General features: G+C 54.2%; 2 protein-coding genes across 2 annotated transcripts in view; both read right to left on the bottom strand.

The window, feature by feature from the left end:
- The window catches only part of USP4 (ubiquitin specific peptidase 4), a gene marked incomplete at its 5' end in the record, with an annotated part of 43,898 nt that extends 31,074 nt beyond the window's left edge, over window positions 1-12,824 (bottom strand). The window contains 6 exons of the mRNA XM_084269394.1: window positions 4,679-4,740; window positions 4,925-5,070; window positions 6,243-6,369; window positions 10,656-10,786; window positions 12,225-12,352; window positions 12,664-12,824. Coding sequence (XP_084125520.1) covers window positions 4,679-4,740; window positions 4,925-5,070; window positions 6,243-6,369; window positions 10,656-10,786; window positions 12,225-12,352; window positions 12,664-12,824 — 755 coding nt within the window. The remainder of the gene's footprint in view (window positions 1-4,678; window positions 4,741-4,924; window positions 5,071-6,242; window positions 6,370-10,655; window positions 10,787-12,224; window positions 12,353-12,663) is intronic.
- A 5,498-nt stretch (window positions 12,825-18,322) lies between these two features.
- On the bottom strand, window positions 18,323-19,296 carry GPX1 (glutathione peroxidase 1; the record flags this gene model as incomplete). Its single annotated transcript, XM_084269768.1, has 2 exons — window positions 18,323-18,944; window positions 19,054-19,296. 2 exons carry the CDS (start codon window positions 19,294-19,296, stop codon window positions 18,579-18,581), a joined length of 609 nt encoding a protein of 202 aa, XP_084125894.1. The 3' UTR covers window positions 18,323-18,578.
- Between the last annotated feature and the right edge of the window lie 467 nt (window positions 19,297-19,763).

Raw genomic sequence — 19,763 nt, 5'->3', positions numbered from 1 at the left:
GGGGCAATGGCTGCAAGTTGGAGCACAGGAAGTTCCACAGCAAGATGGGGAAGAACTTTTCCCCAGTGAGGGTGAGGGAGCCCTGGGACAGGCTGCCCAGGGGGTGTGGAGTCTCCATCTCTGGAGAGATTCCAGCCCCGTCTGGACGCCGCCCTGTGCAATATGAGCTGGGGAGCTGCTTTGGCAGGGGTTGGACCCCATGGGCTCTGGGGGTCCCTTCCAACCCCTGTGATTCTGGCATTCTGTGAATTCCTAGAATAAATATAATCCTTCCTGAAACCTTGTCTAGGAGTTGCAGTAAAAGCAGTTTGAGGCAAGATACTATTTTGCTCTTGGGGAGCAGCAAGCTGACAAGCAGCAGTGGGCAGGCAACTCCCAGTGAAGCACCCAGGATGGCTCTGGAGTTCAAGAGAATGTTTTCTGTAAAGTGCCAGCCAGCTCAATGGCTGGGGAACTGCAGAAGGCTGCCAAACAGGGGGAAAAGCCACTTCCCCAGTAGGAGCCAGTGCTTCTGAACAAGCAGCAAGTGGTGGGGAAAGGTCCTTATGACAGGGACCCAACACACCCCTGTTACCTTGTGCACACATACTCTGAGAGCAGTGAATGGCACCAACTCCCAGCTTTCCAAGGCCTCTTTTGGCACAAAGGCAGCAACACAGCTGCTCACCATGGCTCTACTGCCAGCAGAGCACTCTACATCCCGTTTGGTTTATGCCATCAAACTCCAAATATCAAAAAACTCTCTCCTGTGCTTTTCACATTGAAGTGATGCAGCCCAAAGACAGACCTCCAAAGAGAAAAGTTCCCTGTGATCTTGGCTAAGTGGTATTTTCTCCATTTGAGAAACAGAATATTGAACCTAAGAGGATTTGGAGTTACTCAACTCCCTTCCAAACCACACCTCAGCACAGCTGCTGCTGACACTAGGTGCAGCTAGGGCTCAAATTCTTCTGAACTTAAAACTACAAGTTTATTTAGAAAGCACAACAGCTTGTCAGCATTGTTCTGTGGCTCTGTGACTTGCTTAGCCTCACAAAAGAGCAGAGCAGGTTTTCAGGACGAGAGAGTCACGTTCATCCTTCTCAGCCCTGCGGTTCGTGGAGCTTCCAACTCAATACCAGCTTCAGCTTCCAAAGGCCATCAGGTATTTCCTGCAGACAAGGACCTCCTTAATTACAGAATTAGTTTCTGTAGTATTTATACACTGTAACCTACCCAAAATACCTCATCAGCAAATGGAATAAGACACTGATACTCTTCTGCACTGGGAACTCTGTACCTCCCCTCTGACCACTCTTCTCCCCTCCTTCCTCTCTCACCAGTTGTTTGGTCCAGTTGCTCATAATCCCCCACAGATTTTATATATGCACCTGGTCCCTACACATCTGCACTATACTCATTAATCTGGAGTCTTAAACATGTAACATTGATTTAATGCCCCATGTCCATATGCCCACACAGACCCATGGAAAGACAACCAGGTCCCAACCCAGTAAGGAGAGATCTGAACTTCACACTCCAGGTCAGTGAGTCTTTTACACACTCACAAAACCAGTTAAAACACTGGCAACATGTCACTGGCCTACAGGCATCTCAAAAACCCCCCACAACCCCCCCTACAACAATTCAAAAGACCAGCTCAGAACACACTAAGTCACCACAGAGTATGCTTTCACTTTCAGTTTGCCTGCTGAGATATCTGGCAAAGGAACAGAACATGGTTTAAAAAGCAGCTAAATTTTTAAATTAGATAGAAAAGCTTTTCTAAGTCTTTTATTTATTGAATGCCTGCTCTCCAAAGGAGAAAAAAACACCCATGCTGCTCCAAGATCAACTTAAGTAAAAGACCCAACCTGAGATTAGTAAATCTCTGCTTGATGTCAGCTTCACAGGGAGGTGGAACTTAGGCAGTGTGTTCAAAACTAAAACAGGAAGCTTCTGAATAGGAATTCAAGACTTTCAATCCAACATGAGAAGTAGCTGGAGAATATTCAAAACATCAAATGAAACTGCAAGCTAGAGAGTCTTAAGTATTCATGCATTTATAGGAAGACATGCTGAAAGAGGGAAGGAAACTAAGTAAACTTCAGAACTGGTTATGGCTGAGGTGAAAGGAAAGCCCAGAGCAATTAGAAAAGCATTAATATGGAGTGATGCCAATCATTCAAGAAACAGAAGTTAAATTTAAACTCACTAAGAACATCCTAAGTAAAGGGAAAAAAGAGCTTTGTTACTTTTTAAAATACACATCCTCTAAAAATAGGTGAAAAGCTTTGTGAAATAACCCTTGAAAGAGCAGCAGAAAGAAAACACACACCAAGAATCCACAAGCCCACTCACATTTGAAAGGGACTGATGGCACATGGCAGAAGAAGCACCAAAAAGCAAAAGGAAAGTCCCCTGGGACCACTGAGGCACCTATCTAGGCTCAGCCATCTCAGCAAGAGTCTGAAGGACAGGCTGCTGGACAGCAGCAGCACACCACCCCAAATCCAGTGCTGATTATGCTCTCTTCTTACAAGGAACTGTTTTTTAACTCCTCCTACATGAAATCTACTACTTGCCCTCAATAAGCAGCGGGCTACTGGACACAACTGGTCCAGATCCAGTACAGCCTTCCTCATTTTCAACAGTCATATGTGGTTTGGGGGTTATCAAAGCAACTGCTGTGCAGTTTTAGTAGCTTAAAAACCTAAAATGACAGAGCAAACACCACCAAACCCAACAGGAAAATACTGCTCATCATCACCTTTTGCTACCACACATTAAAGGCTGAGGGAGCTGGGGCTGTTCAGCCTGGAGAGAAGAAGACTAAGGGGGGACCTTATGAATGTTTATCAATATCTGAAGGATGGGATGCAGGGGGAATGGGCAGCCCCTTTTCAGTGTCTGTGGGGACAGGACAAGGGGCAATGGCTGCAAGTTGGAGCACAGGAGGTTCCACAGCCAGATGGGGAAGAACTTTTCCCCAGTGAGGGTGAGGGAGCCCTGGGACAGGCTGCCCAGGGGGTGTGGAGTCTCCATCTCTGGAGAGATTCCAGCCCCGTCTGGACGCCGCCCTGTGCAATATGAGCTGGGGAGCTGCTTTGGCAGGGGGTTGGACCCCATGGGCTCTGGGGGTCCCTTCCCACCCCTGTGATCTATGGAAGAGCAAATTCTCAACTTTTTCCTCCTTCCATTTCAAGCAGGAAGATGCTTCAAGTCCAGTGTTCCTGCCAACTCCCCTCACCTCACCCACCCAGCTGCCTCTGGCACAGGAAGCAGTAAGGTTAGTGCAGCCAGGCTCCTTACAACCCAGAGACACTAAAGCACACACTTTCCTCAGAGTGCCTGTGTCCTGGCCCCTTACAAAGGTCCCTTATCATCTGCTGAGCAGTCTGTGTGCTTCTCAGCACACAGGAGTGTCAGTCCCAGAGAGGACAGGCTGCCCAGCCTCTTCCCAAGCAGTGCTTTTCAAGGATTACCATGCATTTAACCTACAAGACTAAGGAAGGGCACAAGAGCCAGAGAGCAGCACTTGCTGCAGCAGTGCAGCCAGCTGTGTAAGGAAAACATTACATGGGATACACATGTTCAGCTTCTTAACCAACAGAGATAACAGCAAAGGAAATAGCCCAAAGTCCAGAGGTAGAGATAACCCTAGATGGGTGATTTACAAGTTGTTTCAGCCACTATTATCAGGTAAAAGAATGCCCTGAGTTGTACACTATAAGCAAATCTTTACTTCTGCCTTACTAGAACAACATTACTCTGCATCCTGATAGCCATTTACATTCAAATAGCACTGGAGGTTAATTAAAATCTTCACCCATCATAAAAAAAAAAGCAAGCCTGAGGCCTGGGAACACTGCCAGGGCTCCTTTGTTTCACACAGGAGACAAAGGTTGTGACCTGGTCTCCAGGGCTGCCTCTCTAACACTGTCACCACAGCTTGGTTATGTGTGTGTGATACTAACACTTAAGATACTAAACGTTTTCCTTATCAAGTCTGATGGCTTACTCACAGGAAAACAAGGCCACCAGACTAGTAAAATCACAGGATTTTACCTTCTGTAGTAGGACTGACTGGGTAAGGGCAACTTCCATCCCACACCATCTACTCTGTACACACAGAATTCCATCAAACCCCTCCCATCTCACTCATTTCTTAATTAGATATTAGAGAGATAATGTCTGTGTCCTATTTACAGGCTTCTAATTGTCTTGAACAGTGTGGAGATAAGCTATTTCCATACCCTTTTTAAAGGGGAACTACCAGATCTCTACAGAGTATTCACTACTGGCAGCTTTGGATTCCAAGGTCCTTTTTGTTCTACAATGGTAGGAGACAGGTTTATCTTCCACCACCACACACATACACTGTGCAGTCTCCAGAGGCAGCTTTTTAAGCAGACCAGCTCAACATAAATAGTGCTTTTGTCTCCCAAATACTGTAGAAACCTAAAGATATTTAATCCTCAACACAGCCTATCTGAAATGGGCTTTAAAACAGAAGACTGTCACTATGACAAGAAGCCAGCAGCAGAACCACTGAAGAATATGTAAAGATTTGATCTCCTCTTTCAGAACACCCAAAACAAAAGAAACCAAAATTTGGCTTTCACAGAGAACATGTGGCCACCAAAAGAAGCAGAAAAGCAGAATGTCAGAGCCCTGCAGAACAGGCCTGCTTGCTTACTTTGCCAGGAAATGCTGTCCAGGCCACGTGCCATCTTCATTTTTCACTTCTATTAGAACAACCTGAAAGAGAGTTGAGGCAGTCAAGAAAGGTGACTTCCAATCTGACAGACATACTAAAAAATCACCAGCAACTCACATTTCTGAGATTTTCCTCAGAAAAATACATAAAGCTCAGTGGAAAAATGACAGATCAGAGAAAGCAGTACATGAGAATCTGAAAGGAGAAAAAGATAATGCCACTGACCTGACCCTGGTAGAGTCCTGCATCTTGCACAGTGCTGTCCAGCTTGCTGAGCTGCTCATAAGTGTTACTCATGTAGCGGTTCCATAACCTGGCTTCCTTCTCAGCTGGGATGTTAAAGAGCCTCCTCATCTCCTTCTCGATGGTAGCTGCTCAGGAAAAAGAAACACACACAAAAAACCCACCCCAAAATGTCCAAAACATGAGTGAAAACACCAAAAAACACCCTAAACACCCCCCTTCCCCCCTAATAACCAACCAACCAACCCAACAAACCACCCCTGACAAGCCAGGGACGTACACCACTGATCCTTCCAGGGTCCTTGGTGCAGAAAGTGTATTGTGGAAGTTGTAATTGCTCATATCACTTGTCTAATATTTAGTCTGAAAGAATGAAAGCCTTGTGTGTTCAGTCATGGCCTGTCAAGCCTTCCAAGCAACCATGTTCAGGAGACATGGAGAAGTTTCTGTCTGAAGGCCTGCTCCTATGGAACAGCCCTCGTGTGACAAGACAGGCTCAAGCAGGAAGGGGGGGGTCTGTTATTCCCATCAGCACACTGGGAAAAAGCACATCTTCATGGGCACTGACAGGCCAGCTGACACCCAGCACTCTTACACAGGAAGATATGGTGATACAAAGGGGGGCTGTCACCAAATTTCAGGAGGAAGAGGAAGAAGAGCCATTAAGATGCCCAAAAACATTCACACACTAGGATGGAAGAAGAACCAGAGACAGAACTGCTACACATGAGTGACACAGATGATTCTTGAGGACACAAATCAGCAAGCAGTGTGCTCCTCAAAGCTCTTAACCACAGCTTCCTGCACTGCACACAGAATCACTGCAGCACTCAGGAGGTTCCCAGTCCAACCAAAGCACAGTAAACACTGAATTCAGATCAGATTTCCTGGGCTTATCCAATCAGGTGTTCAAAACTTGCAAGGAGGGAGATTCCCCCACCCCTCTGGGCCCAGTTCAAATGTCTGGCTGTCCTGGTGGGGAAAATGTTTTCATTATACTCTGCTGTGATCTGTCCTGTTTCTGTTTATGACTACTGCCTGTTTTCTTGCTCTGTGCCTCAGTAAACAGCCTGACTGCATTCTCAGTAACCTCCTCAGATACCATGAGGTCTCCCCAGAGACTTCCCTCACCCAGGCTAAAGGCAGATCCTCTTCTCACACATCACATGCTCCTACTCCAACTGTCCAGTCAGTACCCACTAGACTCACTCCAGTTTATCACCCCCATTCTTACTCTGGAGGGCACAAACCATCTCCTGAGGTAGCACTAGAGGACAGCTTTGTGTATCAGAGAACTTACCCACAGTGTCTGCTTTGCTGAAGTGGCAGCTGATCACATTGTCAGGGTCGCTGCTCTCACACAGCTTCAGCTCCAGAAGGTAAACTTCCACCTTATAGTGCTTCACAAACAGCCCATATTCCACCACCTGCAAACAGGAGGCAGATGGGATAAATGGAGCAACACACAGTCAAAGTTCTGAGCAGCCCTCTGGAAGGTGTGTTGGATAAATCCTCAGTCTAAGAGCCTTGCAAGTCCAGGTATAAACTGAGCCCTGACTTGTTTTCAAGGCCAGGTACAGTCACAACCCCTGTCAGCTGGTTTGGGGGGGTTGTTTTGGTTTGAACACAGAAGGAATCACTGTGTTTCCCTTCCACAGCACCCATCACCCCAGCTGAACTGGCACTGCCACATGGTCAGCCATGAAAAACATTGGCTCACACTGACAGAGCATTCTAGAAAAAGAAACAAACACCTATCTCTGGCCTTCAGCTAAGGTTTACATCAGGAGAAAAAAAAAAAAAGAAACAAGCCTGGAACTGGAAGAAAATCCTTTCTGTAAGAGAGGAAGGCAAAGCATTCATTATTTTTCTGCATGGCACACAGAATCTGCCTCATTGCAAATCTCTCTCCTTGCAAAAACAAAGCAGAGTGCCAGAACTTGTTCTGATGACACTGCCTTACTGCAGAGACATTTTCAAATCCATTTTGCATCAGAGAGAACCCTTCAATAGGTCCAGCTATCCACCCCACCAGCTTTCCTCTGGGAGGCTGGACTCCACTCAGTACCTACATATCACAGAATCCCAGACTGGGCTGGGTTGGAAGCGACCCCAAGGATCACAGAGCTCCAACCCCCCTGCCACAGGCAGGGACACCAACCTCCAGGCCTGGAGCTACACAAGGTTGCCCAGGGCCCCATCCAACCTGGCCCTGAACACCCCCAGGGATGGGGCACCCACCCCCTCTCTGGGCAGCCTGTTCCAGCCCCTCACCACTCTCTCTGCAAAGAGCTTCCCCCTAGTATCTAATTTAAACCTTCCCTCCTTCAGCTTTAATCCATCCCCCTTGTCTTGCCATTCTCTACCCTTTTAACAAGCTGATTCCCCTCTTGTTTCTCTGCTCCCTTCATAAAACACATTATGCCAGAAATAAGAGCATGTTTCAGAGGCCAGTTACCACACAGCTGTGATGTGACTGGAGTAAAAAAATACCAAACCCAAAAAACTCCCCAACCCCCCCCCCAAAAAAACCAACACCCACACACACACTAAACACATCTCAATTTTCTCCACAGTTCTTTGCAGCTCCAAAGTCTCTGAAACTGAGAGCAATGAACCAGCAGGTGTAGTTTTTTAAATAACAGTGTTTAAGAGGCATTTGGACAATGCCCTTCATTTGTTTTAACTTTTGCTCAGCCCTTGGTCAGACACTTAGATTTAGCTGATCCTTGTAAGACCCTTCCAACTGAAACCCTGTTAGTCCATCCTATTCATGTGACACCAGACTTGCAATGAGCTGCAAGCTCAACCAACAGCTTCACACAGCTTTGGAGAGAAATGAGGAAATAACACCAAGATTTATTGTGAGAATTTGGGCAAAGGATGCTTCCCTCTTCTGAGCTTTCATAGGCTTGTAGTAGATATGAAAGGCAAACAATTACACTGCCTTGTATAAACAACTTCTTGACAGGCAAGTAAGACTCTGGTGGGTTTGGGTTGGTGTTTAAGAATGCAAAGGAACAAACTCACAACTTCTTACTTTCTTTTTTCAGAAGGATTTTCATTAAATAGGACTTGCTGTTCTCCAGGATTAGGAGCAAATAAGAACTCTGTTCAGAAATGGAAGGAGTCTTTCCAAGAAGTTTCTGATCAGACCACTGTGTCCACTTGGACAGATAAACATCAAGAAGATTCTCTAGCTGCCCACAGGTTGTTTTCAAACAGCATCTGATCAGAGAGCTTGTTGTCAGAGCAAAGCTCAGGGCACCCCATCAGACAGCAACTCCAGCACAAGGAACGTTCAGCTGCTGAGGACAGGCCCTGTTCTGTATTTTGCACATGAATACATTTTGCAGTGGGACTCTATAGAAGACTGTCCCAAAATACAGCTTGGGATCACCAAAAGAAACCTGAACAACAAGTAAATCCAACCTAATCCTCCCATGATTGGCTCAGCTCATCAGGTTCAGAGGGGTGGAAGGAATAACAGCTTGTAAAATCACAGAGCTGCTGAAAATGACTTCCCAAACTGTACTTTTATGGGTATTTTGCTGTATGAACTCCAGTCCATGCAGCTTCAGAAAAAGGACTAAAGCATTGAAAGAACCCAAGTGGAAGTGCTTTGCTTCCAATGCTGCCTGGAGGATACTGTAACCAGACACTGCCCAGCTGCAGTGCTGCAGCTCTCATGGCCCTTTCATGGCAGCTTTCAATTTGTATCTTCCCAAGAGGCTTAACATCCCAGGAACCTACCATTCTGCCCTATTTCTTTTTTAAAATATAACCACTTTTGGTTATCAGGTAACAACAAACAGCAACTCTGCAGCAACTCAAAAGTTTCCAAGTTTCCAGAGCCACATGAACTTGGCATCTCCTGTCTGTCAACCAGCAGGAGCTCTCAAGGCCCAGTGTAGCCCAGCAGCACCTGACACCTCAAGAGAAGGGGGCTCACACAGTTCAGCCTGTCATCCAACCGTTCCCTTGTAGCTTCCAAAGCTCTTGGTGAGCTTCTGGATCTTTCAGAAGAGGGAGTAACACCATGCAGGCTTTGTGGAAGCCCTCAGCCAGTTCACAAACTAAAGCTTCCTCACTCACAGAAGCATCAATCAATAATAACTGTCATTTTCCTTCTCAGTGGAGATTTTATAGTCAAGACATTATTTGTTGCTACAAAAGCCCAATCTGCTTTACACATTCTCATTCCTTACCACTCCCACCACTCCCAGCTTACACAGGAGTTTTGCCCAGTCAGCAGAGTGACCCTGGGGTCACCCTGTGAGCCTGGAACCATTTACACTTCCTGCAGATGCTGGAATTTCTCATTACATACAATTTTTAGCCCACACTGATGACCCTGCTCCAGTACCAGAGATCAGCATTAGTGGGTCTGCAAGAGAGGGAACCCAGTTCCTTTTGCCATTCTGGTGCCACACCCTCCTGAGTCTGGCACACCTTGAAGGAACCTCCACTGTAAGAAAAGGCAAAGCCAACTGAGGCAATATAAACTCTGTACATTCACAGAGTCACAGGGGTGGGAAGGGACCCCCAGAGCCCATGGGGTCCAACCCCCTGCCAAAGCAGCTCCCCAGCTCATATTGCACAGGGCGGCGTCCAGACGGGGCTGGAATCTCTCCAGAGATGGAGACTCCACACCCCTGGGCAGCCTGTCCCTGGGCTCCCTCACCCTCACTAGGGAAAAGTTCTTCCCCAGGTTGCTGTGGAACTTCCTCTGCTCCAACTTGCAGCCATTGCCCCTTGTCCTGTCTCCACAGACACTGAAAAGGGGCTGCCCATTCCCCCTGCATCCCACACTTCAGATATTGATAAACATTCATAAGGTCCCCCCTTAGTCTTCTTCTCTCCAGGCTGAACAGCCCCAGCTCACTCAGCCTTTCCTCCCAGGGGAGATGCTCCAGGCCCTTCATCATCTCTGTCCCTCCTCTGGACTCTCTCCAGGAGATCCCTGTCTTTTTTATCCCAGGGAGCCCAGAACTGGACACAACACTCCAGGTGGGGCCTGACCAGGGCAGAGCAGAGGGGGAGATTGTATCAACAGTATCTGCTTGGTGTAGCGATGAGCCTGTATGAGCCCCACGGGCTGGTACTGCTCACCTTGCAAAATACTGCTCACAGAGCAAAACCCTAAGGCCAAAATAAAACCAGAACAACTTTTACCCATAAACAAGCATGTAGGAGATTTCCAAGGGAGCAACTTGGGAATTCCACCTTTTGGAACAGGCTGTACACTCACAACACACTTGTGACTCTTTGTGCCAAACAAGAAGACTTACAAAACAAAACCACAGATGTTTTTTCTCTTGATTTCAGAATGACAGAGTTTTGGAAGAGAAACAAGAACCACTTTAACCTCCAGAGGAAGTCCTTAAGCCATCCATACTGAAAGACTTCAGTGCCTCACTCTGCCCCAGATGATCAATAAGCTTGACCTAACAGCTTGCAACAAACTATTCCACACTACTTAAAAGCACTGCACCAGTCCGAGCAATCACGGAGAAGCTAATCAGAGTAAGGGTCATGGTTCTCACCCCAAACAACCCATCCACTGAGAATCACTGAAGCTTCAGGTGTTTTAAGCATCACACTGGAACATCTCATGTTATTATTCCCAAAGAGCTGATGAGGTTCCTGCCTTAACTCCCACCTAGCAAAAGAAACAGGCTGGCTGAAGAGAACCAGGTCCACCCAGACTTACCTTCCTGACAATGGGCTGCTGTCCATCCACGCAGCCGTACCAGGCGACCAGTTTGTTCCAGGCTTCAGTGGGAACCAGGACGTAATCCAGCTCGTCGATGAGGTGCTCCTTTAGACTCTGAGCTTCCGGGTCTAAAAGAGAGGCAGACGTAAGGGTGGGGGGCACGAAACGGAATCCTTCCTTCCCAAGGCCTGCACACGCACACAGACAGACAGACAGACACACACACACACACGGATGCGCGCACAGACATGCGCACACACGGACAGAGACGCACAGAGATGCACACACACACTGGCGCACGCATGGAGACGCGCCCTCGCACAGGCGCAGAGACGCACAGGGACACGCACACGCGCAGATGCGCACAGGCACGCGCACACACAGGCACGCGCACACACACCCAGAGAGACAGACACACACACAGACACGCACCCGCACACAGACACGCACGCGCGGGCACAGAGGCGCACACAGACGCACAGACACAGACGCACACACACAGACGCACACACACAGACGCACACACACAGACGCACACACACAGACGCACACACACAGACGCACACACACAGACGCACGCAGACGCGCACACGCAGACGCGCACACGCAGACGCGCACACGCAGACGCGCACACGCAGACGCGCACACGCAGACATGCTCACGGACACAGACACACGGACACAGACACACGGACGCGCGCGCGCACACAGACACACGGACGCGCGCGCGCACACGCAGACACACGGACACGCACGCACACGCAGACACGCGCACACGCAGACACGCACGCAGGCACGCGCGCACAGGCACGCGCGCACAGGCACGCGCGGACAGGCGCGCGCACACACAGACACAGGCGCGCGCACAGGCACGCGCGGACAGGCGCGCGCACACACAGACACAGGCGCGCGCACACACAGACACAGGCGCGCGCACACACAGACACAGGCGCGCGCACACACAGACACAGGCGCGCGCACACACAGACACAGGCGCGCGCACACACAGACACAGGCGCGCGCACACACAGACACAGGCGCGCGCACACACAGACACAGGCGCGCGCACACACAGACACAGGCGCGCGCACACACAGACACAGGCGCGCGCACACACAGACACAGGCGCGCGCACACACAGACACAGGCGCGCGCACACACAGACACAGGCGCGCGCACACACAGACACAGGCGCGCGCACACACAGACACAGGCGCGCGCACACACAGACACAGGCGCGCGCACACACAGACACAGGCGCGCGCACACACAGACACAGGCGCGCGCACACACAGACACAGGCGCGCACACACAGACACAGGCGCGCACACAGACAAACGCACGGACAGGCACGCACACACGCAGACGCGCACGCAGACACGCACACACGGACAGGCGCACACAAACACAGACACACACCCCCCACCAGGAAGCCGGGAACTACCGGCACTCCCCCGGGTGTCCAGGCCCCGCACCAGCCCCGCGCTGACAAGGCCGGGGCCGCCTGTTCCCGGCGAGAGCCGCAGGCCGCGGCGGCCGCGCACAGGGCAGCCCGGGCAGCACGTACCGCCGAACAGGCCCGAGTTGTCGATCGGCCCAGGGAAGAGGCCGGGCTCGCCCACGCCGAACATGTCCCAGCTGTCGAAGCCCACGTACTTCTTCCACTGCTTGAACCAGCGGCTGTCCACCAGGTACCTGCAACACAGGGCGCCGGGCGCACGGCCCCGCTCAGCGGCGGCCCCGGCCCCGGTCCCGGCCCCCGGCCCCCGGCCCCGGCCCGCTCAGCGGCGGCCCCGGCCCCGAACCCGGCCCCGGCCCGCTCAGCGGCGGCCCCGGCCCCGGCCCCAGCCCCGGCCCCGGCCCCGGCCCCGGCCCCGGCCCGCTCAGCGGCGGCCCCGGCCCGCTCAGTGGCGGCCCCGGCCCCAGCCCCGGCCCCGGCCCCGCTCCCGCAGGCCCCGCCGCCCGGTGGGGAAGGGGGCAGGGGAAGGCCGCCCGGCCGCGCTCACCAGGACTCCCCCGGCTTGAGGGCCGCGGCCAGCAGCGGCCCCAGCTCCGCCCGCTGCGCCGCCGCCTCCGGCCGCACCCCGAGGCCGCCGCCGCCACCTTCGGCCGCCGCCATGTCCGCGCGCGAGCCCCGTCGCGGACGGATGTCGGCCCGTGTGCGCATGCGCGCTGAGCCAGCCTGCGCCGAGCGGCCCCGCCCCGCCCGCGCGCCCTCTGACGAGGGGGCGGGGTCGCGCGCCGGGGAGGGGCCGGTGACGCGAGTGCCGTGGCGGCCGGCGCCATCTTGGGGCCGCCGCCCAGGGCTGGGCCGGGCTCCTCCCTTCCCCTCCCTATCCTCTTTCCCCTTCCTGCCCTTCCCTTCCCTTCCCTTCCTTTCCCTTCCCTTCCCCTCGCGGCGGCGGCAGAGCCTTCTCCGCAGCGGCCCGGGGCAGCCCCGCGGCCTGCCCAGGCGAGCTGCAGGCCCTTGCCGGGCTCAGCCCCTGCGACTGCTGGTGCTGAGGCGCCGGCAGGGAGGGCGTCCCCTTACCCGGGCCTGTGGGGCCTCCGGGGCGGAGAACACCCGGGGCTGGGGGCGTGAGAGGAGGCAGGGAGGCCTGGGAGGAAGGCTGGAGGCACCGGGTTCAAGGAGACCTTGACCCCCCCCTGGGAGGTGGGCCCCGACCCCGCGGCGGCTCAACGGCTGACAGGCCCCCCCACACACACACATCCCGGGCAGCCTCCTCCAAAGCCGGTGGCAGAAGTGCCCGGTGGTGTCAGGACTGACGTTTCCTCCTATAAATGAGGCCTTGTGGAGCCCTCCAGCCAGGGCATCGGCTAGGAAAGGAGACTGGGATTGTTACATGGGAGTGAGTGGGAGAACAGGTCTGAGCAACCGGCTGGGGAGCACTCAGGGGTTTTGAAAGAACCTCCCAAGGTTCTTTCCAAAGAACCTTTCTGAGGCGTTTGATTGCTGTGTCCAGGTGGAGAAGCGTGTGCCAGCTCGTCAGCCTGTGGTTCAGAAGTAGGGAGAAGGGTCCAGGTGGTCATTTCCAGACTTAAAAACCTACTTTGAACTGCTGCACCAAAAAAAGTCCATCTAAGAAAAGGCAGGGGTGAGGTGTGGGGGCTGTGAATGTCTGTGCAGCTGGCAGGGGGGTGGCTGGTGGGCTTTACCTCCTCCCTGCCAGACCTGCCCGTGCTGCAGCAGTACAAGGTAAATACTAAAGGCCTTTTATTTCTTTGACCTTAAAGCCCATCCAGTTTCAAGCCTCAGCCATGGGCAGGGACGCCCTCCACTAGTCCAGGGTGCCCAAAGCCCCATCCTGAGCCCTGCCAAGGATCCAGGGGCAGCCCCAACTTCTCTGGGCACCCTGTGCCAGGGCCTCCCCACCCTCATAGAGAAGAATTTCTTCCTAATAGCTAATCTAAATCCAAGCCTCCTTAAATTTAAAGCCATTCCCCCTTATCCTGTCACTACACACCCTTGTAAACAGCCCGTCTCCAGCTTTCCTGTCGCTTCTTCAAGTACTGAAAAGAGCTCTGAGGTCTCCCCAGAGCTGCTCCTTCTCCAGGCTGAACCAGCCCAACTCTCCCTGCCTGTCTCAGGAGCAGAGGTGCTCCAGCCCTTCTCACCCCCCCCCCCAGCACCCCCAAGTCCTCCTCCTCAGGGCTGCTGCCAACCCATTCAGCACCCACTGTGTGCTTGGGACTGCGCTGACCCACGTGCAGGGCCTTGGGGTGCCATGGGCTTTGCACAGACCCACCTCTCCAGCCTGCCCAGCTCCCTCTGGGTGACATCCCCTTCCCTCCAGCCTGCCAACCTCACCAGGCAGCTCGGTGTTGTCAGCAGGCTTGCTGAGGGTGTGCTCAACCCTACTGTCCTTCCAGCTAACACTGAAAAAGATGAGAGTTTTCTCCTCCCAGCAGGAGCTGGGTCCTGTTACTTCTGGTTCCCTCAAAGGGCAGGGCCCCCTTGGGCTTCGAGGAGCTGCCTGTTGTGGCAACACCGGGTGTGTTCCTGCAGTGAGTCAGCCCTGCTGAGCTAATGCTCCTGTGGCTGACTTCACCCTGCTCATAAATTACCTCCTCCTAATAGTGGAGGAAACGACGTTACAGTTGCAGTGTAGAGAGGGGGGGGTCTGTTCTCAGCACTTTCCTTCCAGCCTCCCCTAAGGGCCTGGAGCATCTCCCCTGTGAGGAAAGGCTGAGTGAGCTGGGGCTGTTCAGCCTGGAGAGAAGAAGACTAAGGGGGGACCTTAGGAATGTTTATCAATATCTGAAGGATGGGATGCAGGGGGAATGGGCAGCCCCTTTTCAGTGTCTGTGGGGACAGGACAAGGGGCAATGGCTGCAAGTTGGAGCACAGGAAGTTCCACAGCACCATGGGGAAGAACTTTTCCCCAGTGAGGGTGAGGGAGCCCTGGGACAGGCTGCCCAGGGGGTGTGGAGTCTCCATCTCTGGAGAGATTCCAGCCCCGTCTGGACGCCGCCCTGTGCAATATGAGCTGGGGAGCTGCTTTGGCAGGGGGTTGGACCCCATGGGCTCTGGGGGTCCCTTCCCACCCCTGTGACTCTGTGATTCACCTTCCTGCCCTTGTCTCCACCTGAAGCCGATGGCAGCTCCATGGAGAGTGACGCCAGGAGGGACAAAGCCCTTTCAAGTGCCACCAGGTTGGAGGCAGGTGGGTTCCTCCTTGCCTTAGGATGGCAATGCCCAAAAACGGGGACTAAGAGCTATCTTAAATGTTAGCAGGAGTGGCCAAGTTTAGCATGGGGAGAAAGGGATTTTAAATAGCTGGAAGAACATTTAACAGACCGAGTGCAAGGGGTCTGAGGCTCTGCTTGAGCCCGTTTCTGTTGGGCAGCTGCTTCTGAGCACCACATCTGGTGAGCCATCATCTGGGATGTGCTTGGGACCCCGGGAAGGGGCAGTGGGGGAGGGAAGGATAGTTTTCCTTGCAGCTGGTTAACTTTCTTGGCAGCTTCAAATACCTGAACTTGTTGAAAGTTTTAAGAAGTTGATGGCAACTATCAGCAGCTAAAGGGGGGGAGGGAATCACTGGGAGGGGGGGGAGGCCAAACACCACACACTCTCTGGGAAGGGGGATGTTTGGCACTCTGATGTGTGGGGGAAGGGCCAAGCAGGGGGAACACTACCAGAGGCATTAGCTGTTTGCCATGGGGAAAAGCAGAGTGCAGGGCTGGAGGTGTGACACAGGAGATGCAGAAAGCACACTGAAGCATCCAAGTGTGCTAAAGCAGTCATATTTATTTTAAGGTTTCCTACTGACGCAGCCTGTTCCTCCCTGGAGTTACAGAAATAGAACTGTTGACATTTTATAATCCCTGGGCAGCACCTGGGATTCCTCAGGCCTCCCCACAGCGCAGAGCTGCTGCCCATAGTCAAAACGTCTTCATCCCCTCTGGCCCCGAGGCCAGCTGAGCTTTGGGAGTGAGCACCTGCCTGGGGGAGTCACAGGGCTTGGGGCATCAGCCGCTCTCCTGCTGCCGTGGCTCATTTTCACCCTGCAGTCACCTCACTCTGCCGCTGGTGTGGCTTATCTGTCTGGGAGCTGCTGCTTTGTTTCTCTGCTAGCACAGCCCCCGCAGCCGGAAGGCAACTAAATCCCTTGGCGGTTAGCACCGAGTAAGCAGGGTGTAAGGTGCCTTTTCCTGCTGACAGGCTCACCCAGAGACCCTTTTTGCCAGGGCTGGAAGAGCAGCAGGTTTAGGGGCTGATAAGGGAGAGGCAAAGCAAAGGAGGTCCCGCTCAGATGGCAGAGTTCCCCGGGTGGGGATTGAGGAAGTGCCGCGGCTCGTGTCCAGAAAGACTCGCCAACGCAACAAGTTCCTGCTGCCCACGGTCCCCTGTGCTCTGGTGCACTGTTTCAACATCCTGCCTTGATGAGGGAAGTTAACTGAAAAAATACTCCCCCCCCAAATCAAGCAGCTTCTGCTCCAGAGCTGAAATAGCTGCTGAAAACATCCTGTTGTGTTTTTTTTTTCTCCACAGAGCTGTACTGGAAGTGAAGAAACAGCCCGGTGAGGCTTTGCGCAATCCCAGTTCAAAACTGCATGACTCAGGGGTAGCAGGGTGGAGCCCCAGTGCCTCAGTCAGCTGGGAGGGAGCCTTGTAGGTACAGCAACAAAGCAACCCGTGGAAGTGGTGAGAAGCTGGGAACAGGGAAAATCCCAAACAAAAGCCCCTCGAATCCCAAGTGTTTGTAAAAACAGTGCAGCAACGCTTGGGAGTGTGACACCTCTGAAAGCCTGGGTTCCTGTGCCTTAGTGCTCCTGAGGCAAGCTATGAGGCCTTGTAGGGAATGGCTTGTAATGAAAACCTGCTCACAGAGCCATTTCAAGAGTGAAAATGTACCTGCAGAAGGACCTGAGCCAGGGGGCAGGAAGGTGTCAGGTGAAATTTGGCACAGGCTTGCGATGTGCGGGAAGAACCCAGTCCCGATTCCAGCTGTGCACCAGCAGGCAGTCAAACCAGGATGGCTGTGCAGGAACATGTTGGGATTACTGTAAGGGCTCCATGAGGTACCTGCCAGCTCCACATCTGGCAGGACTGCAAACAGCATTGGGGAAGAAGTAAAAAGAAGAAAGTATCACCTGAACCCTGGCGCACCCAGGCTTGGAGTGTCATGCGTCATCCCTGTCCCCAGGCAAGGCACAGGCTCCCTGGGAGGAGGGTGGAGGCAGCAGGTATTCTGCCTGGGAACATGGGAGAACTGGTTCTCTGCAGCTCCCTGTGCTGGGGGTGCACACAGGCACCCCTGGCTTCATGTAGAATGGGGCAAGTGCGGGAACGTCCCTGTCAGGCTGCCACCGATGCAAAACAGGATAGAGCTGGGAGGCAGCTGAGCCAGCAAGGGAGCGGCAGTGCTGGCACAAGGGCTCTGTCCCCCTAGGAATCTGCTGAGGGAGGCCAGAAAATGGGGAGGGCGGGCTAGGCTGAAGGGCTTTTCTTCCCCAAGCCCTCTGCCAGCGCTGCAGGACTGCAGCCTGGGGAAGAAAAGCCTGAGCAGCTGTTAACCTGTCCTGGCCCTGTGTTGGTAGCCATGCTGGGAGGTCGTCAGCCAGTGCAGAACCATAGCCTGGCCACATGCCCCCTCACTGTCTCAGAACATCAGGGGTTGGAAGGGACCTCAAAAGCTCATCCAGTCCCACCCCCTGCCAGAGCAGGGGCACCCAGACTAAATCCCACAGGGATGGGTCCAGGCGGGTTTGAATGTCCCCAGAGAAGGAGACTCCCCAGCCTCTCTGGGCAGCCTGTCCCAGGGCTCTGCCACCCTCACAGTTTCTTTATGCTCACATGGAGCCTCCTGCGCTCCAGGTCGCACCCGCTGCCCCGTGTCCTGTCCCTGGACATGGTCTGCAGCCACACCTCAAGCAAGGGCACACGAGCAGCCCAGCAAGGTGCTTCTGTGCCGTGCTGCCTTCCTGCTCTGCCAGGCCTGTTGTGTGCAGGGTGAGACCTGGCACTGGTCACAGCTTGCAGAGCTCCACGATGCTGCTTGTCTGCCCTGGGCGGGTGTTGGGATTTAAGCCTGAGTGGTTTGAGCACACACACACACACCCCCCACCATCAGCACTCACATGAGCTGATCAATGAGTAACACGGGTGCCACATTTCACCCAGCTCACACAGACTGACCAAGCCACAGCCTTAAAAGAAAATACACTTTGAATTCCTCTTTATTGAGAGAATCACAGCGAACTACTGAGACTTGCAGCTGCTTGGCCCAGTGTAGTTTCCCAAACATCCCCATGCAAGTTCTGAAAACATCGGGTACACTTCAGGAATTTGGAAGGTGCACTGTCATGGGCAAAACCTGCAGGAGGACACTGGGATTTCCACCAGGGCAGCAGCCCCCCTGCGAGAGGCACCGGCAGAGAGCTGAGCAGGAGGGGAAGGAGCCGCGGGCAGCGAGCGCTACCCCAGAGCATCCTTGGGGACCTTCTGCAGAAGCAACTCCACATCCTCCTGGATCTTGATGGTCTCGAAGTGCCGGCTGTAGCGTTTGAAGGGCACGCCGTCGGGGCCGATGAGGAACTTCTCGAAGTTCCAGGAGATGTCGTTGCGGCACACCGGGGACCAGATGATGTACTGGGGGTTGGTCATCAGCGAGGTGGGGTCGTCGTGGGGGAAGGGCAGCGCCTCTTTCAGGAAGGTGAAGAGGGGGTGCGCGTTCTTCCCGTTCACCTCGCACTTCTCGAACAGGATGAAATTGGGCTTGTACCCGTTACCCGGACGAACGTGCTCCAGCGAGCGCAGGATCTCCTCGTTCGTGGCATTTTCCTAAGGAAAACAAAGCGAACCGAACCGAGGGAAGCCCGTGAGAGCCCAGCCGGGGCCGGCGGCTCTGCCCCGCTCCCCCCCCCTCCCCGGCCCGGCCCGGCCGCCCTACCTGATGCCCGAACTGGTTGCAGGGGAAGCCGAGGACCTGCAGCCCGCGGGGGCCGTAGCGCTGCTGCAGCTCGTTGAGCTGCAGGAAGTCGCGGGTGGTGGTGCCTCAGAGCGACGCCACGTTGGCCACCAGCAGCACCTTCCCCCGCAGCGCGCCCAGCGCCAGCGGCTCCGCCGCGCCCAGCGGCCTCGCCGCCAGCCCCGCCAGCCCCGCCGCGCCCGCGCCCGCTCCCGCCGCCGCCATGGCCAGCACTGCCCGGGCCGGCCCTGCCGCCGCCCCGCCCCGCCGCGATCCCTCCTCCGCCTCCTCCTCCTCCTCCTCCTCCCCCCCCGCCCACCCTGCCCCCGGGGCCCCGCTCAGGGCTGGCGGGGCCCGGCGCTGCCGCCGCTTCCCCGCCGCTTCCCCGCCGCTTCCCCGCCGCACGGGAAGCCGCTGGCCCCAGAGCTGAAACCTTTGGGGTGACGAGACCCCCCCACCCCACCCCCCGAGTTACGGAGACGGCACCGCTGCCAACGGGAGCAGCAACGGGCTCCTGGGAGGGACACTGGTTTGTGTGCTGGGAGGAGGCCCAGGAGGCACCCTGAACCCGAAACGCTGCCGCTCACAAGGGCCCACACATCCCCTCTTCGGTGGCCTTTTATAATCCTCCCTCCCCCTGGCAGCATCTCCCTTTACTTCAGCAGCTGCTTTTCCCCATCCCGGGACTCTCA

Source organism: Gallinula chloropus, assembly GCF_964237585.1.
Source record: "Gallinula chloropus genome assembly, chromosome: 12".
NCBI classification, from domain to species: domain Eukaryota; kingdom Metazoa; phylum Chordata; class Aves; order Gruiformes; family Rallidae; genus Gallinula; species Gallinula chloropus.
The sequence above is the reverse complement of the archived record's forward strand: the minus strand, read 5'-3'. Positions and strand labels throughout refer to the sequence as shown.